The following is a 27,408-nucleotide window of genomic DNA, read 5'->3' on the forward strand; positions in this document are numbered from 1 at the left end:
TCTCATTTTTTAGGTACTTAGAATTGAAATAAAAACTTGAAATTCGGTATACTTGTACGTTTTCATTAGCCCTACCTAAGTAAATCAGTAAAAATAAAAAAACTCCAAATTTAGAGTGGTTTTATAAGGAGCTGAAAAATCTTCCCCATGTTACTTATATGGAACATCTTCTACACCCCCAAATTATTGAGCACTTCTTAAAGGCTACAATGATTAAATTTGGCATGACTATTGCTTTATTAGACAAATCCATAGGAAAATTGTGAAAAGTGAACATTTTTAATATTTAGGGCGTCTAAAGAGGGGATGAAGAATTTCCTCATGTTATTTCAAATGACTTTTTTTGAACCTATAATCTCATGTTTTAGATACTTGGAATAAAAACTTGAAATTCGGTATGCTTGTACGTTTTCGATAGCGTTACCTAAGTGAATCATCAGAAATAAAAATTTCCAACCGTAGAGTGGTTTTATGGGGAACGGAAAAATCTCTCCCATGTTATTTATATGGGGCGTCTTGTACACCCCAAAATGTTTAGGCACTTCGGGCAGGATTAGAATGATGAAATCTGGCATGATTCTAGCTTTCCAGGACTTACCGACAGGAAAATTACCAGAAGTGAGTAGTTTTAAATTTTTAGAGGTCTAAAGGGGGATGAAGAAATTCCCATAGTATTTAAATGGGAGTTTTCTTGGGATACAAAATCTTATCTTTTAGATAGTTGAAATAGGAAAAGAAACGATAGAATTATGGGTTCAAGAGTTACGAGGCCGTAGGCCGAGCAAAGAGAATGTGTGGGGGCGAAGCTCCCAGATGGGCAGATTCAGAAAATATAAAGAGCGAGTTCAGGAAATATAAAAAGCGAGTTCAGGAAATTCACTGTTGATGCAAAGATAAGAAATGCAAGGCCATAGAAGTGGTTGAGTCGAGGGTCTGGGGCGGAGCCCCCAGTTAGCCAAAGGCTACCTAATTATATAAAGATTTTGAAAATGCTCCTAATTTTTAAAGTTGTCATGTAAACTATAAGGATTATTATCAGAGATTGAGAAGCCACAGATGCGAGAAACGTAGTAGCAGAATTTGTTCCACCGTACGTTCAACACATGCATTAGCTAGGGGTAGCAAAAATTGGCATATAAATGTACACAATTGAAATATATGGCATGTAGATTATTTTACAAAAATATCTAATGTGCATTACTACGCAGGGCTTTAAAGTGTTTAGTAGAGCTCTGGCTACTACGATTTAAGAAGCAATCACAATGATAACAAAAATATCCCTAAAAGTAAAGCATTCATGTTAAGTTTTCGCTCTGCCCCTTCGGAAAATACCTCAACATTTACGTACTAAAGAAAAAAAATATTACTTCATAAAATTGCACACCTAGGAATGTACCCAGTGCTTCGTTTTTCGTTGTTCCAGCCATCACTGGCACGTGATTGAAAAATCCAACTTTATACATTTCGACTGGATCCTCATACAAAAACTGAACGTCTCCAGCAGATTGTATAACAACTCTGCCTGCCGAAGATTTCAAACCAAGACGACTTTGTACATCCTGAAATATAAACCGAATTAGCCATTTCTGTATTACAAAAAGCATTCTAAATGGAATTGTCTTTTTAATTATTATCATGAAATACAAAATATGAAAATAATAATTATAAGCATGATAGAAACATTAATCCTTTTCTAAAATTGAAATTGTACGAGTAAAATAGTATTCCGATGTATATCAAGCAAAGTGCATGCAATCCAGGAACCTTAACATACTGTTTCACATAAGTACACCACCAGCATAAGTATCTTCCTGCTGAATGCTCTAATTTCATTAGTTGGACTCCAGATCATTTGCAGTTTGTAAAACGCCTGGAAAAATACAACTCTACTTACACATAACTGTTCTCGGCACTTACAGCACTTGGTAGTATTTATTCAGGTCTTTATGCAACTACAATTGTCAGTAGATGTCGCACGAAACTGTTCTCCACTCTGAGATGAATCTCTATGGTTCAGATCATGTTGTCCAATGAACACCGTACATTAGTCTCAATATGACTCTGTATATAATGTATCCTTTCATTATATAAAGTAGGTTCAGAGAAATAAAAGCACTGACAATGCATGAGTCAGAAAATGCCTGAAAGTAGACGAAAATATCAAGTCTCGAACAAATATGTTTATAAATCATTCTAACCATGGACAGAACTTCTCCAAGTATTCTCATTCCAACATCTTTTTCATTCTGTACAATAGATCTAGCTTGCCACACTGACTATGTATTGAAGTTGATATTGAAACATTCCAAAAAGTTTGAACCTGGCAGCAAATTTGACCCAGGGTTTCCCGAACAGAAGTTCAATACGCTAACCACTTATCTACCGCTGAACTTCATCTTCCACCCAAACTATTAGCTACTTAAAGTCGTTTAATTGAAGACTATACACAGGAAACCAATGCTCGTATAAGGAAACGTTAGTTATGTGAGTGTAACAATGATTTACATGAGATTTCGTTAACGCTAGAAACAGCGAGGTATTTTACATACAGAAATGCCCAAGGTGGGTCCGCTGGACCCATACTTATCAATACATGATATTACGTTTTCTTAAAGGATTTTGTTATAGAATATTAGAGCTTTACAATGTTCAGATTATGTTAGGTTAGTTTCGGTTAGATGAACTTCAGTTTACACTAAAAAACCTTTGTAAATTATGAATGTGGTAGCACCTGAGAAGTACAATACTACGAGTATAAGTATTTTGGATTGGCTTGGATTGGGTTGTTCCCGATCAGGATTGAGGTTCATCCACTCGACGTATGCGGCAAGGGCAGCAACATTAATCAGGTTCATAAAAAATGCATAAGGGCAAAGGTTGTTTTCTCTCTTGCAGGAATTTTCATGTCACATTTGATCCAATTTGTTTACACCGCCTTTCGTATCATTATAGTATAGGATTAATTCTGGTTTGTTTTCTATCTTCACTACCACACTGTCGTTATGATGCATGGAAGATACTAATAAAACACACATTCCTTTTTTTGAAACATAGGGAAAAAGAGGAAAATCTTCATAAAAACCAAACAGTGAAGAATTCTCCTTTTTCTTCCTCTCTGCAAGGAATTCTTTAGGTACAGATGTTTTGTTTTTTTCTAACCGTTCCCACCATTGTCACTCCATTTCTAACAGGTCTTTTGCCAAACTGGAATCAGTGAAATAATTATCACAAATCCCATTTCTATGACTTTAGTAAGGTTCAATAAACTGAGTACACACCCGAGTTCCAAGTTCTGGTTCAGCCTTTGTTTTCTATTTCCAAGTGCGGAATGCCCTTGAGAAGGTATGAGTAGTGATGGGCAGTGGTGAGAAGGAAAATAAAAATTGGGAACATTCCCGGGCTTTTCCCTGACATATAAATCCATGGGAAGGAATTTATTTCCATTTCTTTACTTTATTTTCTAAATTATAACAACCATTTGACTAATTACTTTATTTTCATTTATTATCATTTATTTCTATTTTTAAAATTTTTTGGAAGTTAAAAAAATTGAAATTTGTTGACTCCTTTATATAACTAATTAATAATATGATTTTTAATTTTTATTTCCATTTGCAATAGAAAGTAGCAAAGCACTAATTTATAAATGATCAAAAGGAACCAGTTTATAAATTAATCTTAAATTCTGTAGAGATAGAGATGAAGTACTATCAATAGACTCCAAACCACCGTTAGTAATAGATGTCGGTCTGTCTGAGGTCTCTGATTCGAATTTCGCTCTCTCAGAAAGAATCAGATAGTGAATAAAGAAATCTTCGTAGTCATAAATACATACACTTTTAAAATGAAATTGTTACATATCTGTAAATAGCATTAAACAATAATAAAATAACATAATACCATTCAGAATATATGTTCTAAAGAATCCTCTGGAGACAACAATAATAAATATACAGTAATATAAAAGAATTTTATTTTAAAATCATAATATAGTAATAGAAAGTAATTTTCTTTGTATATGTACATAAATTCGCGGAACATTCCCATTTTGGGGAATGTTCTCGAAAAATATTTTACCGTGAACTTACCCATTATTAGGTATGAGGTTGCCGAATCGCAAGCCCAACATACATTTATGCCGTATTTGTCCGGTTTACATGGGATATGCAGTCTGAACGGACATCGTCTCCGAAATGGAACCAATTGTTCATTAATAGTAATATCGACCCCAGGCAAATAATACTTTCCAAACGATTTATTGACTTGTTCCCACACATCCCTAAATGGAGCAAATTTATCTTTCTTCCTTCTCTCACTCCCAGTAATTTTATCATCAAATCGCAGAAATCTCGAAAGTAATTGAAATCTATTTCTACTCATTGGTGCTCGAAAGAGTGGAAGTCAAAGTTCTGAATTCCAAAGAATACTTACATCTAAGTTATTCCATTTCACTGATCCTGCTGTTAGCAGCAAACCTACGAAAGCAAGGATTTGTTTTGACTCACATGGTTTCCATATACCTGCCTTATCAATCAGTACTCTAATACTCTCCTCGTTTGTGTGCTGAACAATTTTCTGGATGATGTCTGTCCCGAAAAATAATTGGAAACTTCCTTTGACGGGACGTCTTCTTGAGTCTTTACTTTCTTTGACGGAGGTAACACAACTTTTTTTCAGTTTTGATTTTAGAATTTAAAAAACTTTAATCCTACTAGAATTAGAACACGTTTTCTTCCATTCTATAGTTTTACTTCGGTAAAAATTACTCGTTTCTGATATATTATTTCCAGCATCATCCGACTCAAAACTTCTACTCTCTGCTGAAGTCGCTTTTACTATCACTAGGAACATAGTTCTCGTCTTCTACCATAAAATCTACGAAGTACATGTTCTCGTCACTAACTTCGTCTAACAATTCAGGAATTTATTCTGAATGAATGCAATTTATCGGCATTGTGCAACAAGAAAATAAACTTTGTCAACAACTGTATTGTCAGTGGAACGAAATGTAAGACAAAAAGAAAAGAAGCAGGAAACGAGCTACAGGTAACGATCTTATTCTTGCCAACTCCAATTACAGGCAAAGTTGCCAGCTCTGTGAATCACCAGTGCTGCAACACCTAGATAGTAATATTAACAATGATAATCCTCGGTAAATGTATAAGGGTCCAATGGACTCACCTTCGGTTTTAATGTTACTATTTTGCACTCATAGCCTTGTATAAAAACCAAAACAGTACTAACATTCAAAATCAGGCGAAAAAAGCAGAAAAGTGAAAATATAATTGGTACAAAAAACCAAGAAAGTTGGCGAAATACAAGAAAAGAAAGTTCTATGTACCTTCCTCAATGAGGAAAATATCAGACCTTAACTTCCAATTTCCAAAGAAGAGCAGACCGCAGAAGTAATTTCACATTCTTCGAATTCTATCAATACGTGTAGAAAGAGAAAGTTCTATTTTTATCTTCCGTAACTACTAATTGATTTTCTTATCTTCGTGTGAAAGAACGAATCTTCTATGGTATCGGCCCAGGTGGAGTGCCGTAGAGGGAACTATTCTTTCTTTATTGGAATTTATTGTTTTACGTAATTGGTATTGTACTTCTGTTATTCCATTATTATTATTATTATTATTATTATTATTATTATTATTATTATTATTAACAATAATTTATACTTTTTGTTATTAAATATTAAACCAACTCACCCAAAATATTTCATGTAAACCAATTTCTCAACCTCGATGTGCGTTCTCTTAAAAAGGTATATCATATTCATTCAAATCTATTTCCAATATACAAATTATACAATACTTTGATTCTAAGAACAGAACGAGCCTCTACATCTTATTAAGGGAAAACAGACTTTGGTAAATGAACTTTGGGACCATCTTTCGCGAGGTAGTATTATATGTTTAAAGTGTTAATATTACAACCTAGGAGAGCGCAATAGCCAGAAATAGAGAAGGAAATGCATCTTAAAATTTCCGACTCGCCGCATATATGATACAACGCGTTAAGCTATCAAATGACGGCGTGACAGACTGAGGAGAATATATATCTCACGTGCAAAAGGTTTCTTGTTCGATTTCCGCTCGAGACTTTCTTGGTTTTTAATTTACCAAAGTCCACCTATACGAACTCTAATATTTTGATATAAGAACAAAAAAATCTTTAAGTTTAACGTTCCACGGGTATGCCGGTTAGGCTAAAGGAGACGGTGATATTGAGAAATGAGTGAAATGGTGGAATGAAGGAAGTGGGAGAACCCCGAGAAAACCCACGAGCACGGTGTTTGTCCACCACAAAGTCCACACGGCGCGAGATGGGATCGAACCAGGGACCTCAAGCACCGGAGGTGAACGCTCTACCACTAAGCCACCGCGCCTTCCGAATATAAGAGCAGTACGAGTCTCTACATGTTACAAGAGGAAAACAGAGTTTGATAGATGAACTTCGGGGCCATCTATCGGGAGGCAGTAATGCATATTAAAAATGTTAATATTACAAACTGGAGAGCGCAATTTCCAGAAATAGAGGACAAAATGCTTCTTAAAGTTTCTGACTAGTCGTATATATGATCAGACGCTTTTAGCTATGAAGTGATGCGTGGCAGAGTGAGGAACATCTACACATAACGTGCACAGTGTCCCAGGTTCGATTCTTGCTCGAGTCAATTTTAATTAATGACTTATCAACCTTTATTACTTTAATTATTAAAGTAGCCATTTGAAATACCATTAAAATATTAATTCACCATATGTGTATATTGCATAAAAGAATAGAAATGTTCAAATCAGTTGTAAAACCTTGCAATGTTCCATGTTAACTAGCAACGAAATGTAACCTATTCTGTAAATATATTAATAACAAGAGTTATATTACGGTTCCCACAGTCATTGCGTAAAACTGTTCTTTACGTTTCGGGCCTACATCTGTGGACAGTGTGTGAATTGCAAGGGGATGAGGAGAAATCCCCCTTCGATAATACTTGATGTATGCTATAACCAGGGCGTCATTTCAGATGATAAAGCATGCCAAAGTATGACAATTTTAGCCAGGGTCGTTATCTATTGGAGCAAAGGGGAACAATTACCCCCATCCGGAAGAGCTTGAGGAACATATATACTTTAGTTGATAGTCTATTAATATACTAGTTCAAAACGTGAGTACAAAACGCTGATGCTCTTGCTCCCTGAAGCAAAATCTGGTCCCCTTTGTAATTCACACACTGTCCAAAGACATAGGAACGAAGCGTCAATAACATTTTTTCCCAACGACAGCGGTAACCGTAATATAAATAGTGATAACAATATGTTTATAGAATAGGTTACATTTCGTTGCTTGTTAATTTTTAGATAGAATTTTTAAAGTAAACAATAAAAGATTACTCGAGTGGGAATCTAACGAGTTACTCTTTGCACTTGTGGTGTAGATGCTCCTCACTATGCGACCTTGTCACTTAACGCGTTGCATCATATATGCGGCGAGTCGGAAAATTTGACATGCATTTTGTTCGCTATTTCTGGCTATTACCGTATCTCAGCTTGTAATATTAACATTTTAAATGTGGGATAATATGTCGCGAAAGATGTCCCCGTAGTCCGTTTGCCCAAGTTTGTCTTCCCCTTGTTAGTGTAAGAAAATTCCATGACTTGGATGTTACAGAATAGGTTACTGAAGTTGTTGACTTACGATCAATGATAATTATGCCCATTATATGAGTAGATATAGTCCTACTACTACATTCATTTCAAGCTCTTGCATATGTAGATAATACTTAATTTGCCACACAATAACTGTTGAAGAGAGCGAAACAAGTGGGCAATCTGTCGGATCAAGATCTGCAAGTATGGTGGATGTGGCAGCACATCTCATCCAAGCTCTGAATTTTTTAACGGGTGACCAAACGTTTGTGTATTCGAGTTGTCGTGATGGAATGGGATCTCTTTACTATTAACGAGTTCTGCCGTTTCTGAATTATGACTTCATTCAAACTGCAATTACCGAGAGTACTCTTCGAAATAGATTGATGTGTTCAGAAGTAGAAGATCAAAAACACGATTTCTATAAAATACCATAGCACTGACAGCATCCTTCTCTAATGAATATCTGCTTTCAATGTAGTTTCAGGTAAACGGCCTTTTCGAGACCACGAACGTTTGCGCACCACATTGTTTACTTTCTATCAAACAACTAGATGCGTTTCTTTGCGGATAGTATCATCTATCCTTCACTGCTATCGATGGCATGAAAATAAAATACTACACATTACCCTATATCGTTTCGCAAATATATTTCTATTTTTTGATAAGTTGGAACAACGTTCTTGAATACTGTAGCGAAACGTGAGTTTTTTCATACATTGTATGAAAAACACAGAGTGAGCAGGATAAAAATGAAACAGGAAAAATACTCGATGTGAAAAATAATGTGTCTCGATAAATAATACGTATTGGTGGTGTAATAGACAACAACGTGGACTCGCGTTCATAGGATGATCACATATGTTAGCGCTCATGCCGTATGTTTTGTTTTCTGCTCCACGATAAATACGTCTTTTAGTTATCAGTCAAAAGAGAAAACTAAATTTCGTATAAACACAACATTTCACTTTCGTAGGCACATTAATGAGAGGAATTTTGCCATTTATTACAGACTAAACTGTGAGATATGACTTAGTGGATCGCATTTTTATTAAGTAAGCTATGCCAAATGTGTTATCGTCGAAAAACGTCTACCCCAGAGATCGACAAACTACTAGCTCGCGGGGACATTGTCGATAGATCGCGTTACATTTGTGGATAAAGTAAGATTTTAGGCAATAAATAAATGTATTTTTTAAATTGTTAGTTCTTTTGGTTGATAGGTTACCGTGGGATTTAAAAACTGTATTGTATCTGAGAAGCTTCATAGGTTTGGCCATCACTGCTCTACATTACAGATCTGAAAGTCACAGGATTTTGACGAAAACAGTCTATTTATTTTTATCGTAACTACAAAAAGGGGAAAGGGCTATTGATGGCAACAGATAAGATATATGTCAGATGTTTCTCAGGTTTACACGTGATTGCAATAATATTATTATGTTTATGAATTTACATATAGAATTATCATTTTATAACAGCAAGTAATGCAGAATAAATATTTGCTAACTTATAACAGTAATGATTTATGTTTTGCCATTCTTCTGCTTAGGAAAATGAAATGGCATCTTAAATCGGATCGTTCTTGTGACTAGAGTTGTAACTTCGATCATTATTTGCTATTTGCGTTAGGAACAAATCCACAAGTACTACGAAGCAACAGCTTGTGTTCTTGATCAGCCACACTTTTTGGTCCATACTAGCAGTAAGGATAAACCTTATATATTCATCAATTATTGGATATACACGTTACATTCTCAGACAGTATGAATAAAGATTGATACTGATGACGTAATTTTGTGTTGTTCGTTTCTCACCTGTGAAGAAAGTCGTCTCAACTCAAAGATCCAGAGAAATTGAACATTTGTCATGTTAGTACCTATCAGAAGAACAATATATCAGATAAAAAATTAAATTGTCTTGGCGGGAATCTAAGTGGCGACTCAAACGTTGGGAATCTGACGCTTATGTCACTTCTTTAAGACATCACTGTTCAGGAAAAAGGAAAGAATTCGATGTGCCGTCATTTCAACAAATTGCACACTTTTATGATTCTAATGTTGTAATAATGACGAAACACTCTGACTTCAGGCATGATAAAATGGCAAAATGTTATGTAGGAAGAATAGTCCAGAGAATTCAACTTTAAATTGAAAAACAAAAAGACGACATACAAACGCACACGGATATGAAGATGAACCTGATCTGTAGAGGGTTCGAATCCTTCAGAGGCATTCTACGTGATTTTAACTGTTCTCTGTCTTTCTCTGTCCTTATCCCTGTGTGTTGAAAAATCTATAAAACCAAATCAACCAAAAAGACATATTAATAATCAAGACTCTCAACCTCTCATCTACTCGTTATATAACAATTGCATGAATCCGAATATGTCTGGTATACCCACAAATCATCATTTGTCATCTTTTACCAAAATACGGCATGACTTTTCCGACAACCTGGCACTTTAGATGTTCTTAAAACGCGAAGTTCACTGATCTCGGGACTTATTCACTTATTGTCTTATGATGATCAAAAAATTTAGGGTACTATGTAGTCTAAAGGTTTTGATCATAGCCTAAACTGTAAAAGTGACCGAAAGGAGTAAAATTAAGTAAAACAAACATAAACAGGAAACATAAGGTGCTGAGGTACATTCGTTAAATTAGTTAACTATAAAAATAATATTAAATTGCTCTGGAACATCAGATACGAGTCAGGCGGAATGCCTCTGAAGGATTCGAACCCTCTACAGATCAGGTTCATCTTCATGTCCGTGTGCGTTTGTATTTCGTCTTTTTGTTTTTCAATTTAAAGTTGAATTCTCTGGACTATTCTTCCTACATAACATTTTGCCATTTTATCATGCCTGAAGTAAGAGGGTTTCGTCATTATTACAACATTTGAATCATAAAAGTGTGCAATTTGTTGAAATGAATGCACATCGATTTTTTTCCTTTTTCCTGAACAGTGATGTCTTAAAGTAGTGGCTTAAGCGTCAGTTCCCAACGCAAAGAATTTTAATAATAATTAGAAAGGACAGATGACAACTGGAGACATTTTAATTCAGTGCTTTGCTGTAGATGTCAGGTGCCTTGGTGACTAAAAAGGAGTTACTGTATAGTGCTAAAATCTATGGGAGTTAATGTTTAAAATTTCAACCCGTTTTTCGGTGTATATTTCTTAGGTAATTCTGTCAACATCGGTTTTTTTTCAATGCTATATTAAATTGCAGTGTACTATTTAATTTGTAATTCATCAGTCATACAAAGATGTAAAAATGTTGGTAAGAGTGTTTGGTATTATGGAGAATAGGAAGATAACCTATGTAGAATATTTATTTAATTATTATATTTTACTCAACCATTTTTCTTGTAGTTTTCGGTCCCTTTGAAATATTAGTTTTGGTTAAACTAAACATATGGTCGTGTTCTTTTAGCTTATGCATTATCTCTTAATAGTAGGTAAATCGTTTTATGATATTTATGTTCTGGACAAATCTTTACAAAATTAATAACCTGAAATTATGTCAAATTGTTCAATATGCGCCACTTTGTGCAACGTCAAAATCGACTATACTCAACGTTGAAAATTCAAAATAAACCTTTCGATATTCACTTGTTTGTGAATATATATATATATATATATATATATATATATATATATATATATATATATATATATATATATATATATATGTATGTCTATTCCATTGTTAAATTTATTTGTTTATTTGTAAAATAAACCTGATGAATGATCGAAATGAGAATATAATTAATACCGTTCCCTGGATTCTAGCAGTAAGTAAGAACCAAGATGAAAACTAACGACTAAGTTCTGTAGTTCGTTATGCACCTACGTGAGACGTCCGTTACAATGTGTAATTCCTCAACAAGGATTCGTAGTGTGGCATTTTGATATTCAATGATCAGTGTGTTATTTTCTCCAACAATTCCTATGTAGTCACTGATGTTACTGCATCCGGATATGTCATATTCAATACACTTCACTTTCTTTCCTACGTCATGCATTTACCCGCGAACTGGATAAACAAGTCTTTCCTTCTATCTACTGCAACATTTCATAAGTTTCTACAGCAGTCTTCCTCAGATGCACATACAGTTGATATTCGATCTTAGTTACATATTGAACTTATGATAGGGCTTATTAATACCTCTCACCACCCACACGAAACATTCCTCTTTTGTTTACACCACAGCTCACTTGCAATGCAGCGTCACATATTGAGGAAACTTCCTGCCTCGATTTCAAATTTATTCACATGATGTCTAGTTTGAGCATTATTTTAGTGAAATGGAAGCTAAATAATAGTGATATTAGTACATCTCAGTAATTATAACACTTACTGTCATTTTGTTAGTATGATAAAGAACTTGTTGAGCATGTACTTGAGTATCAGTTTCACCCTATTAAGCGCAGTGCTTCTTGCAGAGCATTAATTTCTAAATTTATAATCATCTTCTTTTGGAAACTTAGCGTAAGATTTTACACGCACCCATGAAATGCTTTACCTTTAAATTGTAATAATATTGTAATAGAAATTTATATTATCACTCTTTTGTTATAGCCCCACAATATTAAATTATTTAATGAATTATTCGATAATTGGCTATATTAATTTAAATGTTTTTCAACGTCATTCAGTACGAGCCATACTAATTTTGAATTTACAAAATTTATCTCAAATTTGTGTAAATAAATTTTGATAATTCAAGTGATATTAGTTCTTTTGTATTTAATAATGATAAATATAAAATTTTAAGACCAAAAGTTATGCTTTTGTAACACGGACAACATTTAGTATCAAATCTCGCATTATGTTCACCTGAAATTTCTACTATATAAATTATATGGGATTCAGAGTTATATTTTTACTATTGCGAATTCTCATATTTGCATTTGTTAATTTTTCGTTAGATAAGCTTTATTATCCACAATCCAACATAGATTTTAACTCTTAAGTGGAGGTGTCCTATATCGTAACACAAGTATACGAGTAGGATTATCAGATAACCCACATTACATATTTTGTATTTCTTAGTTACTAATTGCACTTTTGATTATATCCTTTTATAAATGTGGTCTTTAGAGCATTTTCCCCTGAGTGAGTGATTAAGAAGATATAATATTTTAATGATTTCTCTTCCAGAAATCAAAATGCAAATATGTCTTATTTTTAAATATTTTCATTGTTAGGTAATGCAGAAAAATGAAAGTAACAACGAAGATATTATTATTTTGGAAATACAAAAATGAGGTAATTATTAACTTTACGTGTATGGATAAGTCATCAAAGAAGGGAAAATTGGTAAATCTTTATTCCTGAATATGATTTCTAAAGGTTGATTTTACAGTAATTTGAATTACCAGAATATAAGAGTTTTTTCTCCTTTTTGGTGTTATACTTAATTTGTTACTACGTTTGTAGTAGAAACGTAATTCTTATTTCTGATGTATGCACTATTATTAATATTACTAGGTGCTGTAGTAATAATAATAATAATAATATTGCAAAATATCGATCTCATATGTGGTATTACTTGTATTCTATTTTTTACTAAACTATTTCAATAAATAAGACGCAAAGTATTATGAAAAAAGCTTCACTTTTAGAAACTCCCAAAAAAACATACAAATAAAATAAATAATCGAGACGAATAGTCGTATTTGGGTAGTGTAACTGATATATGTACGCAGAAATTAAGTCTTTTGCTTTTCAAGAAAGATATCAAAATAAGTTCCCGTCAGAAACAAATATATTTCTTCTGCGTTCACCGTAAAGTGTTTTTACTTTCGACATGTATTCATCTGTTATTTCTCTTAGTGAGGCTTCTCAGCTAAAATCTAGTCCGCATATAACCTATTTTCATCATAATCAACAGCATCATAAAAATGTTTGAAAATGATTTTATTATATTTAATGCAATATGTTTATATAAAACCTTTAATAATAAAGTACAAGAGTGCATAACTGAGTAGGCCTATAGCAGGAAGTTTAAAGTTTATACTTAATTAAAACTTACTATCAGATATAAAAATGTACACTTCAAATTGAAAGAAAAGCTAAACATATTTTTGACAAATACTAACAAGTATAGCGTATCCCCAGCTACTTCAGAACGGCTAAATAATTTAACGGCTTCCTGAATAATTATGTATTTAACCTCAACACACATGACATTTATTTTCTATTAGAAAGGTGTTTAATGTCCAATAATGTAGCCAACTGTTTATTGAAGAAAACGAAGAAAGCTGGTTACGGGTACACTGTATACCCTCACTCACATACGTATGGCTTAACTGGGAAATTGGATAAAGATGCAGAATATACCAATCGATAGAATGAATAATAATAAACTGAAAAAAATATATGCGTAGTTAAAAGCTCAGCATAGTTTCCGAGAAATTTGAGAAACCTGTCTTCCTAAGTATGAAAATTAATTATGTACAAGACTCACACCACCATATCTATTGAGATGAAACAGTTGCTGAAATATATCTTCGTTAAACTCCTCATTGCGCTAATAACACTGGAAAACGAGCTATGGATATCTGAAATAATATTTAAGTTTTCTAATGCAATTTGGCATACGGAATTCAAATCTGGAAACCGTTTTGTTCTATCACATTAGGTCATTAAGATATCGCCGAACTTCCATGTTTCACGCTACACCCATTTTAAAATTCCAACCAGCCGTACAAAAATGTGGGCTTATGAATTGAATAATCCAGAGGCAAGCTTGAATAAATGTTTTCTCCGAAAACAGTACTTAATATGAACCTATAGGGAAATTTGTCAATTTGTATTCGTATTAAGAACGGATATCCGATGTCCGAATTACTACGGGAATAGGAGGAAATTTCCCTCTGTGGAACTGGGTGTGTCTCAAAATGTCTTGAATTTCCCCATGTAAATTCTCTGGGCATAAACTTTATCCCGCTTGTAAAATGCCCTTTAACTCGCACCCTGTATATAACAGACCTTTTTTTGTGTCATCAAGCAACATTGGTGATTTAAGAAACAACAGAGAAAAAAAGAAAGAAAGAAAACGCCAGTATCTATTTTATTTCTTTGTGTACCAGCTAGAAGTCGTACTACGGAAATTTAATCTACTGTGCTGGCAACAGTAGTCACAGTCCTGACGACGAACTTAAGCTAGAAGTGAATTTGGATCCCGCGAAAATTGAATAAATGTACAAACCACACTGAAAAATGATTCTTCTTATTTTACTGCCAGTGCATGAAAGTTAAAACAAAGTCTGGAGCTATATAGCAGAAAAACAAGTGCCTTTATAACGTCATTGTGTTTGCTTCTCTGTCGGAAATTTGTCATTATTCTTTGTAACAATTGGGAGAAACTTTTACACCTAAGTAAATTTGTATATTTTCTGTATTGTATATTGTAAAGAAATCTAGTTTTCCCACTTGCTGTATTGAGACATTGCACTAACGCATACGTAAATGATGTGAAATTCTACCACAAGCCACGCAGGTGGTCATTTTTAATTGCAGGAAATCTAGGTTTCTAGAAATATTTTTACATGGGTTGAATTGTGCAGGTAGAGCCATGCAGCTTATATATATATATGTTGGAATTATTTGCTATTTTAGTCGGAATATGAGTACTGCTCATGCTTCTATATATGTACGGTACATATATGTCTTTCTATATTTCACGTTACTTTGGTGGTAAATAAGCCAACATGTGATCGTTTTTAACTGCAGGAAATTTCGGTTTGTGGACAATCTAGGATGAGTTGTGCCGACAGAGCTATCCGACTTCAAATTTATACTATTTAAAGTATTTTTACTTAGGCTGGAAACAAACCTTTGCATTCGTGGAATGCGGGTACAGTGCAGGAATGTTTTACTATATTTCATAACATTTCACATTAATTTTTAGTTAGATAAGTTGAATAATCACGTTTGATTAAAGGCAAAATAGGATTTGTGAAAAATGTTAATACCTACGTGGTTTTATGAATACAGTCAAACAAACAGTTTCAAAACTATTCTTTCTAAACTTTGTTTAGTATTTAGACTGAATTTCAATGAAACATTTCCATTTATTAGGTATATATTTTTTGTAATAATTGAAACACACTGTCATGATTGCGTTACTATAATTTCATTTGTTTCTTTTTATTTTCAGTGACAGTGGATATTATGGCGTCCAGAGATTGTACAAATTCACTACATTTATTTTGTTACATGTGCGGTTATTTCACCAACAATTCTCATCGAAAGACTTTTGCACCGTTTCTGAAGAAAGCATATGAACTATACCTTGATTCCAAGGTGAATAGTGGAAAGTCATGGGTAGAACAGTACATCTGTTTATCTTGTGCATGCAACTTGAGTGGCTGGATAAGGAAAACAAAGAACAACTATCTGGCATTCGGAGTTCCTATGTACAGGTTCACCAAGTGCTGCTGCTTTCTCTGCGGGAGGATTAGCAGAGATAGGAATCATCATTATATAAAGAAGGATTGGCCGATCAGAGAGAGAACGCAGCCAGGAAGTAAAAACGTCCTTCGTGCGCGTTGGTTAAGCGTGACAAGGTTATCATGCCATCGCTCCACATTAAACTTTTGCTCATGAAAAAAAAAATTGAAGGCACTAGATACCGAATTAGATGCATTTCAGTACCTGTGCAGCAAGTTTCCGGAGTTAAGTTATGCGAAAGTGAAAAAAGGTGTGTTCATAGGTCCACTAATTAGAAACATCGTGACTGACAGCAACTTCCAAGACTTGCTAAGTGATACTGAAAGAGATGCGTAGGTGGCATTCAAGTCAGTCGTAGCAAATTTCCTTGGAACTTATAAATCCCATGACTATGTGAATGTTGTGCAAAAGTGTATTAGTGTGTATAAACAGCTTGTTTGCAATATGTCTCTAAAAAATTCATCTCCTCAACTTACACCTTGACTTTTTCCCCGAGAACCTAAGTTCAGTCAGCGATGAACATGGAGAACAATTCCACCATCAGGATATCTCAGTGATGGAGTCACGCTACCAGGGTCGATGGAGTGCAGCGATGCATGCTTACTTCTGCTGGACACGTCAGCGGAACATGCCAAATGTTCAGCACAAGCTATAGCTAAGAAATTCAAACCATAAACTAAAAAGGGCATTCAGAATGTATGTATTTTATACATATATGTATGTATTTGTATAATTTGTGTACTATTCAAAATGTTACAATATACTTAGGTTACATGTGACATATTTACAATATTTATTTAGGCAAAGCCGAGTTTTTGTGCGCTCCAGGTAGCAATTAGTGTTCTAGTGAAATAGAGTTTGTGAGTTATTTTCATTGATACAATTTTGAAGATTCAGAATGATCATCATAGGTATTCTGCCTTTTTCTATAAATCTTTCACCGATCGCCCTTAATAATCCAATAGCATCTCTTGTGCCCTTGCCTCTTCTGAACCCGAACTGCTCCTTCTCAACATCTTTATTTGTTCTTCCATATAACCTTCTGTTCAGTATTCGGAGCTGAATTTTAGCTGCATGAGATATGAGACTAATAGTTCTATAATCCTCACATCTCTTTGGGTTCGACTTCTTAGCCATCGGTATCATGATTGTTTTCAGAAAGTCTTTTGGTCATTCTCCTGTTTCATATATTTCATTGCATTGTCGGAACAATCCTTCTTTCCCTTGTCTCCTATATTTTTAATGAATTCGATTGGTATGTTATCTATTCCGGTTGCCTTTCCATTCCTAATCTCGGATATAGCCTTTTCAAACTCATCCCGAAGAATACTAAATCCTTCATCATCCTTGTCTACTTCATTTTCTACTTCAACATTTAGGCTACACAGTCTATCCCTACTCTCATATAAGTCTTCAACGTATTCTTTCCACCTTCCTAAGACCTCATTTCTCTCCCTGACTACCTTCCCATTCTTATTTTCTACTGCCATCATAATACCCCCTTGTTTCCTCCGAAATTCCATAGATTTAACCTCTTTGTACGTTTCATCATATTTCCCAATTCTTTCTAATTCTTCTATGTCCTCGCATTTTCTTTTGTAAAACTCTTCCCTCGCTCTGTCTGTTTCTTTTCGTAATTCATTATTTAACTTTCTGTACATCTTTCTGCCTTCTTTTGTATCAACCTGTTTCCACATTTTCCTCTCCCTCATTTTCTGCAACATCTGATATGTAACTCATGTTTTTTTAGCAGTTTTGTGTTCCCTGTAACCTACTGCTTCTTCTGCAGCCTGCTGTAAGCAACGTTTAATATGTTCCCACCGTGCGTTACTACCTGCACCTATCCTTTCCGCGTTTGAACATTATTCTTCGAATTTTTCAACGAAAAGATTTCTTATTTTCTCGTTTTTCAACTTTTCAGTATTCAACACTTTGTTACCTACTTTTCTTCTGCCTACATTTTTCAGTTGAATATCTACTTCGGCCATCACAAGATTATGATCATAGAAAATATCAGCCCCGGGAAGGGTCTTCGCGTTCTTCAAGCTATTCCGATACCTGTTCTGAATCATAACATAGTCTATCTGATATCTTTCGCCGTCTTTTGGTGATTTCCATGTATATCTTATTCTCTTGTGCTGATTGAACCAAGTGTTCCCAATTACTAGTCTACAGAAATTCATCAGTCCCTCTCCCCTTTCATTTCTTTCGCCTAAACCATATTTGCCTACAATACTACCTTCCTGTTTTTCTCCCACAACTGCATTGAAATCTCCCATTAGAATTATGCATGCACCCTTCTTCTCCCTATCTATAATTTCTTCTATTTTCTCATAATTTTCCTCTAGTTCTTCATTTGCATGCGAAGTCATCGGTGCATATGTCTATATCACCACTAGATCCTTCGTTTTCCCTTTAAGTCTTAACATCATAACTCTATCATTAGTAAATTCTACTTTCACTACCTTCTCCTTTAAGCGCTTTGCAAGAATAATTCCTACGCCATTATGACCGCCCTTTTCGTTACCTGAGTAAAACATTCTATATCCTTTGGTGTTCAATACCCCATTATCTTCCCAACTAACTTCACAAACGCCTACCAAATCTAAGTTGTTTTGTTTCATTTCTTCTTTAAGATTTTCTAATTTTCCTCCCTGTAACATAGTATGTACGTTCCATGTCCCTATCCTAAACCTTTTGCTCTTCCCTGTTGTTCTTTCTCTGTCTGTTTTTCTCCATTATTACTTTCTCGTCCAATAGTCCTTCTCAAGCCATCCCCCTCCCGGAGATCCGAATGGGGGGATATTTTACCTCCGGAACCACACTTTGAAAATTTATAGATGATTATTCCCTTATATCTAAAAAATGTTGGGTGATAGAGATGAACGGTTTCCATATTTGAAATCAGCACGCTGGGATTGCCTTGGAACACGTGTTGGATACTTAGATATCCGGCAAAAATTTATTTTCATTTTTCAGTGTGACTAGATAAAAAAAACTTGATGTGATTAATAACATGTAACTTAAACTTTTAAATGTTAATTATTGTTTTATTGAAATATTTTCTAAACACAAGGCAAATATCAGTCCGTAGAATACATTACTACATGTGTAAGCATAAATTCTCATGAATAGGTTTCTACAAAACGAAAAAAACTATTTGGGGCCAACAAATGTGTCGTTCGTTCCAAATAATGATTCAGAGTTTTTAGTTTGCTGAAACCAGACATTATTTATTTTTGTACTGTATGTATATAGCAAAATACATTATTATCCAACATTGTTGACTTATAAACGTTGTTTTATCACTGAAAGAAGATAATATGTATAAATACTTACGAATATGTATGAATACATATGTATGAATAATATGCATGGAGAATTTTGGTTCGGTTCCGCGACTAAACCTCGTAATTCTATCTATCGAAGAACGTAAATGTATTTTAACTAAATGTATTTTATAAATGTACTAAATGTATTTTAAATGTATTTTAACTAAATTTCAAACACATGATAGAAATTGTTCGTATCACTTTCACCACTTTAGAGATTAATTTAGTTAATTTGCAGTTGATTACAGTTTAGTATGTTCTGCATGTGAAGTAGATGGTGATGTATGTACGCTATTATATTTGGAACAAATTTTGAGATTTTATATCCCAATTCTCCTATTCTCTATTGGTGCCAGTTTCTAAATATGATTCTTAAATTTACGTAACAAGTCATTGAAACTTCTAATTTGAAAAATAAAAATGTGTATATAAAGTAATAGTACAATTTATGCATGTTGTTATGAATTTCTTTATCATTAGGATGCTGAATATGCATAATGCTTTTATTGATAATTCTGATATGTTTTCACTTACTTGATATTTCCCAAGAGCTGCAACTAGATCAAGAGCAGGAGCAGAGCGGAAACAATCAGCCAAGGATGTTAGATTCTCTGACGAGCAACCCAATATGTCTCCCATAATCAGTGCGGTTGTACGGGGATCCCTGTCAATCGCCTCATCAGTAAGAATTGATCCACTCTCTAAAATGGCCTGATGGAAAAGATCTGAAAAATACGTAATATATATTTTCAAGGATTTAACGGTAAATTAGTTATAGTTTCCGTCACTTTTACTCTCTTAATAAAAAATGATAATAAAACTCTCAAGGGACCATTCCAATTTGGTGAACTCATTTGCTGCAAATGTTTGCTAGCATCGGACTCAAATCAAAAGAAACAGAGAAAAAGAAGGTGTTTAGTGGCAGACCGTGTATAGGGTGAGAGATAAATGAGGGCGAAGTGAAAAGATAGAACGTTTAAAACGTCTAAAATGCCATGTTAATTTTGAAACAAGTAGAGGGATTGATTTCAAATGTTGTATATAAGAAATGCATATAGAACTCCACTAATTATGCATAATATGAATAAAGGGGACATTTGAAAACCTCCCGTGTTGAACTCAGCGCAAGAAGAACGTATACTGGAAAGGGGTACGGTGACATATAGCTCTTGACGCACACCGTCAATTGAAATCAATAGTGGCCAATACAGTTTGAAACCTACGTAACATGAGGCGTTCCACGCTATGGTAATGTACCAATACTATCGTAAAGATGAAGTGAATGAAGAACTAGAGACCCTGTACATATGCAGTATGGTCCATGAGACGTTGCATGCACGAGGGGTAGAAATAGAATCGAATCCTGGAACATCAAGAGGAAAGTTTGCAACGTGTAACGGAATGAGTAGTTCCCCTGGATGAATGCTGGCGTGGTTCCTTGGACAAAGACACCTGTCCAATTCAGCATTCTGATCCCCCACCAAGAAAACGTGTCGGTTGTAACATGTTGACTCTTCTCACAACCACTTACATACAATTGAGAGTTGAAACACTGTCCACATTATGCCTATTCAGTGGAACTCTACATGTATTCCTCATATCCAACATTTGATCTCAATCCGGGTCTAGGTCAAAACCCCCACAGCCAAAACCCCCACACTCAAGAAATGTCAAAACGCCCACACAAACGGTCATAACCCCCACACAAATGGACAAATCTCCCAAACGCACGAACGGTCAAAACCCCCACAGCCAAAACCCCCACACTCAAGAAATGTCAAAACACCCACAAGATCGGTCATAACCCCCACACAAATGGACAAATCTCCCAAACGCACGAACGGTCAAAACCCCACAGCCAAAACCCCCACACTCAAGAAATGTCAAAACGCCCACACAATCGGTCATAACTCCCGCACAAATGGACAAAACAGCCACACATAGCAACAGTCATAATCCCCACATAAATGGACAAAACTCCCACACAAATGGTCAAAACTCCCACATGCAGAAATTGTCACAACTGCCACACAAATGGACAAAACCCCCACACAATCGGACAAATCCTCCACACTCTGAAATTATCGTGATTGCACGTCTTTGTTGCGGCTCTTTACGACGCCCACTGCAAGAAAAATAGTTGCAACATCAGTTTAAGTGGAATAAAAAATGTTATTAAAAAGTACAAGGGCAAGACATACAACCGGATCATTACAGAGTGTGGGAGATTTGACCGATTGTGTGGGGTTTTTGACCATTTGTGTGGCAGTTGTGACAATTTCAGCATGTGGGAGTTTTGTCCATTTGTGTGGGGGTTTTGTCCATTTATGTGGGGATTGTAACCGTTGCTATGTGTGGCTGTTTTGTCAATTTGTATCGGAGTTATGACCGTTGGAGGTTATGGCCGACTACCAGTGTGGTGGTTTTGGCTGTGGGGGTTTTGACCGTTCATGCATTTGGGAGATTTGTCCATTTGTGTGGGGGTTATGACCGATCATGTGGGCGTTTTGACATTTCTTGAGTGTGGGGGTTTTGGCTGTGGGGGTTATGACCGTTCGTGTATTTGGGAGATTTGTCCATTTGTGTGGGAGTTATGACCGTTTGTGTGGGCGTTTTGACATTTCTTGAGTTTGGGGGTTTTGGCTGTGGGGGTTTTGACCGGTTCCCCTCAAAACCCTCCACTCGCTTCAAAATTAACATGACATTTCAAGACATTTTCTACGTTCTATCTTCGCACTTTGTCCTCATTTATTTCCCATCCTGTATACGGTCCTCCACTAAACACCCTCTTTTTATCTGTTTCTTTTGGTGCTGAATACAGTGCTAGCAACCATTTTTAGCAATTGAGTTCATCAAATAGTAATGGTCCCTTGACAGTAAATCTTATTCGCTGCATTCAATTCTTAAATGCTAAATAAAGTCAAAGAAATTACTACGCTTACTATAATAATAGAATTGATACAAATAAGTATATGAAATGAATATTTTATTCTGTAAATGATAATGCAGTAAAGCATTCTAATGGAACTGTGAAACTGCTAAATTTGATTTTACTCCTATGAACCTTGCTAAACCTTTTACAAACATATTGTGGCAATTTGAAATCGAGACTGGAGTTGTAAAGGAAAAGAGACTAAACACAGAAACTTTCTTACCTTGAATCATTCAAGTACGACCCTCCTGTATGTATGCACTGTTACGCCATGACTGTTATTGTATAGAATGATTGCGAAGGTGTTTTGTGGAATGCTGTTGAAAACCATTGTCGTAGCGTTATTTATAGTCGTTATATCATCAGAGTACGTACCTTTGAGTGAATATTTGAGTTTAGGAAACATAAAATAATCGCATTTTTCTGTTGAATAGGGAGAGTAGAACAACACACAGATTTATTTTGGGACAAGATGGTTTGCAAAATCATTGCCATGTGACTTATAACTTAGGGCATTGCAATGGAGCAGACGCCACTGAACATCATCTTGATACTAGAGCCTCACATGTTGATATGTTGCAGTAGCTCTTCAATATCTGAAGGTAAATTATGATATTAACTGTCTTCCAGTATGCACAAATTCCTTATGCACAATGCCGTTACAACCGCAAGAAACAATGAGCAAAACTCGATTTTGGAATTTGTCCCCCACATTTTTGTAGCAATATTTAAGAGGAAGTAAGGGTCCGTATTGGCGGTAGCAATCAGTGCTTTCCAGTGATCAACCCTGTCTCTTTCTTGGTCGTTTATTAAGGAATGAGATACGAAATATCACAGCCTTTCCTCTAGTTGAAATCGTAAGTTATTACTTGTTGCGTCGTTTCTTTACTCACTCATAACTCCTCAGCAAGTATTCGCAATGTCGCATTTAGGTCTTCCGTAAGGAGTGTCCTGATTTTCTACATCACTTCTTGGGTTCTCACTGTCCTTGCTGTACCCGGATATTCTTTGTCTTCAGTTGGCTCCCGTCTCTCCCTATAACACCTGTGTTATGGAAATACATGGTCATAGAATAAACATGTTCCCCATACTTTTGCAACATTTGATAAGTTTCTTCATGGTCCACGGGAGCAGAGGTTGTTATATGAAAGGTATCTGCGTACGTGCAAATCTTCTTTCCCCCGGGTGTCCTTAAGCCTTATCCAAGTAATAGTTTGGAAATATTAACCCCTCAGAGGTCGCGTCATGGTCTTAAAGACCGTGCTGAAAAATTATGTTGCATAGATTACAGGTCACTGTGCCCATCTACCTATCACCTTCTATACCTTCATGTGAACTCGTCCCCTAAATATACAAACTTATTGTTTCCCTTTAGCTCTAATAAGTTCCACGTAATAAAGCTTTTGTTCACTAACTGGTCTTTTCGACTGTGCGCGATTCCTCGAGGTAAAGTAACCTGGTCGAAATCACGGTGAGCGTCCTCTCGCATTACGTAAAAATAGTACTGTTTTGTAACAATCTTTTCTAACCTTGTTAGTTTATTTTAATGTGTTGCAGCCTTCTTTGTGAATTTAGTGGTATTTCTGAATGATGAATGAACGTAATACATGAGTGAAAAAGAAAAATAATACAAGCCACTTAGATAACGTTGACAAATAAATTTTATGCCGTAAACGTACTGGTTCAAGTGAACAAAATTCTGGATTTTCTGTAAGCTATAGAGAAGTGTAGCCGATTTCAAGGATATTATTATTATTATTATTATTATTATTATTATTATTATTATTATTATTATTATTTAAATGATCTGTCTGAAGTAGAACTCAACTATGTTGGGTTCTGAGGATGAAAATGATATTGTAGAAGAAGATATCATGATTGAATTAGTTAACAACACACATGTTGAAATAGGTTACCCAAGTTTATCTGTTCTAATATAAAGGAAAATATGACAAAACGTTATAGAACGTGCGTATCCTACCCTAACTCATAGGACAAGCGAATGTAATTTAGCATGTCGTTTATCTGTAGTGAAATAGAGAGAAGATGCAGCAAATACATTATTTGAGGCATGTGCTGTATTTCTTACGAAATCTATGCTGTATGAAATAGATCCATATACTAATCAAAGGATTTATAAAATAGTATTGCTGTTGTCAACCGAGAAAATCGACCCACAATTAGAAGAGCAAAGAAAACACTCTGTGCTTACATTTTATAATTCTACTAAAGGAGCAGTGGACATTGTAGACGAGATCAAAGGACGTTATTCAGTGAGTAGAACATCGAAACGATGGACAATACTATTTTTGTTAGTCTACTAAACACTGGACTGAATAGTTTTATTGTGCTTGGACAGAATAGTGAACTGGAATATAAATAATTTGTGAAAAAGCTTGAAACAAATTACGGTGAATATTTGGGATGACATCTTTAAATAAAATACTTCATCTGAACACAAAACATACGCTTCACAAAATAACAGATAGTTCAGAATTAACACAGCTCCACCACCCACTAATGACAGAAATGCTCCGGGAAAATGGTACCATTGTCATTGGAAGAAAAACAGGAAACCGGAGATAAATTGCGATCAGTGTGTTTATCTGTAGAGAGCACACGACCTCCAAGTGCAATTGTAATTTCAAAATATTTACTCAAGGTAGTGACTTTGAATAAACTAGGGATGAAAGTAGACCTACAAAAGTACTGGAAATCTACTTGCAATTCAATCATAAACATATCTCGGGTAAATTTCACTGCTCCTGGGGACTTTAATCTGCAATGCCAACACCTAAAATCATCACTGTGAAAGAGTAAAACGGTCTGAAAATGATTCTGAAGTTGAAACTGACCACTAGTGAAATAAAAAGAAATCAAGATATTAAATTGTGATCAAAATGTAGTATATATATTCAATACTACTAACTGTTTTTTGTGCTTACTATTACTTTCTATTATTTATTTATTTATTTTTTGAGTGTCACATGTTACAATTATGCATCGAGACTTAGGAAGGTGGTGATAATAAGATGAATAATAATGGTACAATCACGGAAGTGGAAGAATACGAGAAAAACTCCAGAGAACCCGACCACACGGGTTTTCAAACCACAAAGCCCTTTCTCCAGGAGTGGAAACGAACCAGGGAGCCCACTTGCCAGACCTAATTACTTTACCACTGAACCCTGCAACCTATCATTTCCCTTTAGTTGTTGTTTGTTTATTGAGGGAATAGTAATAAGGAATCATTATATTATTGACTTTCTTTTCAAATAACCTAATCAATTTTAAGTGTGTGTATTTTGAAATATATTGTCATTATTAATGAGAATATTGGTCACTCAAGTATCCAACATGCTAATGAAAATTAATACAGTACTAGCATACTAACGTTTCATAAGTAGTGAATTTCATTTATGTACTCCATACTACAAATGACAGAAAATCCGGTGGTTTTCTTCACGTATTATTGGAAACTGTAATTACTGTTTTTTTTCTTGTATGAAAGAAAAATAAATCATTAAACAAACTTCACACGCATTAAAAAATACTGTAAAGGTAATATAAATAGTATTTTCAATATATTGTTTTCGTTTAAGTTTAGCTTTAGCAGTACGGCCCAAAAGACCGTGCGCGAACTCTCAGTTACGAAACTAGGACGCGAATTCTGAAGGGTTAACAAGAAAGTACTTCAATCTCAATTTTTAACATTTTTTATTGTTTTATGTAGATTCACTAGTATTGATGTAACAAAGATTTCCTTTTCAAACAAAATCAACAATCATTGTGAATGTACTTTTACTACTTCTAGTGCTTTCAGTTCTTCTAGTGCGAATCACATTACATTTTCGAGGCGAGCAGCTCTCGAAAACTTTTCGAAAGAGGCCAATAAGTGAAAGGTATCTCTGATCCTATCTATCCACCAATTGAAATTGATTATAAGGTTATACTAGTGTAAACAGAGGAAAGATGTACATTCGCAATGCCATAGGTGTTTAGTAGAAAAATATGATGTCTACCACAAGATTGAAATGAAGGATGAATAGGTAAGTAAATCATATGCCAGTTAGGTTTTTATCTTGTATATGTAATAACATTTTTTTTAAATGTGCATGCTGAAGGGAATATTGACAAATTGCGTCTGTACTGGTATCATATCAAAGTTTCATGTTACTCATTTTACTCAGTGTTACCTATTCTTTAGGTTATGATATAAAGTATCATTTACAGAAAATAGTTTTGAAGGAAAATTTATTTGCACTCAAATAAGACTGAGAAACTATATGAATACTCCTTTTCTTCTCCTTCTGTCCTGCACTATTTTCTACAGACTGAAACACATCAGTTTTAGCTATTACAATGTAGTAAATACAATAACTTTTCCAAACAGTACACAGAACATTTATTAAGCTATTGGGTGTATTATACAGTATATTTACATTCGAAATTTTGGTAAAAAATTAATATTAAATTCTACGTATCTCATGAAATATCACAAAGATCAAAATATCAAAGTAAATTAAATTTGATAGTATATAACTGTATATATATATATATATATATATATATATATATATATATATATATATATATATATATATATATATATATATATATATATATATATATATATATATATATATAGAGAGAGAGAGAGAGAGAGAGAGAGAGAGAGAGAGAATCTATTCAACACAACAGCTGAAAACACATATTCCAAAGAGTGAATATGAAAGCTGTGATATTCTTAAGTTAATAATACGACATTGGGAAACAAGATTTTGAGCGTTGCATTTGTAAGAAGAAATGCATTTCGAAAAGATGCTTCTGCACGAAGAAATGGATAGTACACCTCGTAAACGCCACAACAATTTATCCTGTCTCAACAATTAAACAAGTATGTCTTCATAAATTTTATGTTGGAAGTAACATAAATTACATTTTTTTCTTTATTCCAATTTTGTGTATTTTTATTTGCTTATTGTCGTCACCATTTCTCTTCCCAAGCAATTTTCGTTACCTTCCTAAATGACT

General features: G+C 34.6%; 1 protein-coding gene across 1 annotated transcript in view; it reads right to left on the reverse strand.

The window, feature by feature from the left end:
• LOC145691943 (pyrethroid hydrolase Ces2a-like) overlaps nt 1–27,408 on the reverse strand; it is a 65,380-nt gene that overhangs the window by 12,744 nt on the left and 25,228 nt on the right. The window contains exons 5-6 of the mRNA XM_081767245.1: nt 19,977–20,167; nt 1,385–1,559 (exon numbers count right to left, since the gene is read on the reverse strand). Of these exons, the coding sequence (XP_081623371.1) occupies nt 1,385–1,559; nt 19,977–20,167 (366 nt within the window). The remainder of the gene's footprint in view (nt 1–1,384; nt 1,560–19,976; nt 20,168–27,408) is intronic.

Source organism: Thermobia domestica, chromosome 8 (genome assembly GCF_964235325.1).
Source record: "Thermobia domestica chromosome 8, izTheDome1.hap1.1, whole genome shotgun sequence".
NCBI lineage: Eukaryota > Metazoa > Arthropoda > Insecta > Zygentoma > Lepismatidae > Thermobia > Thermobia domestica.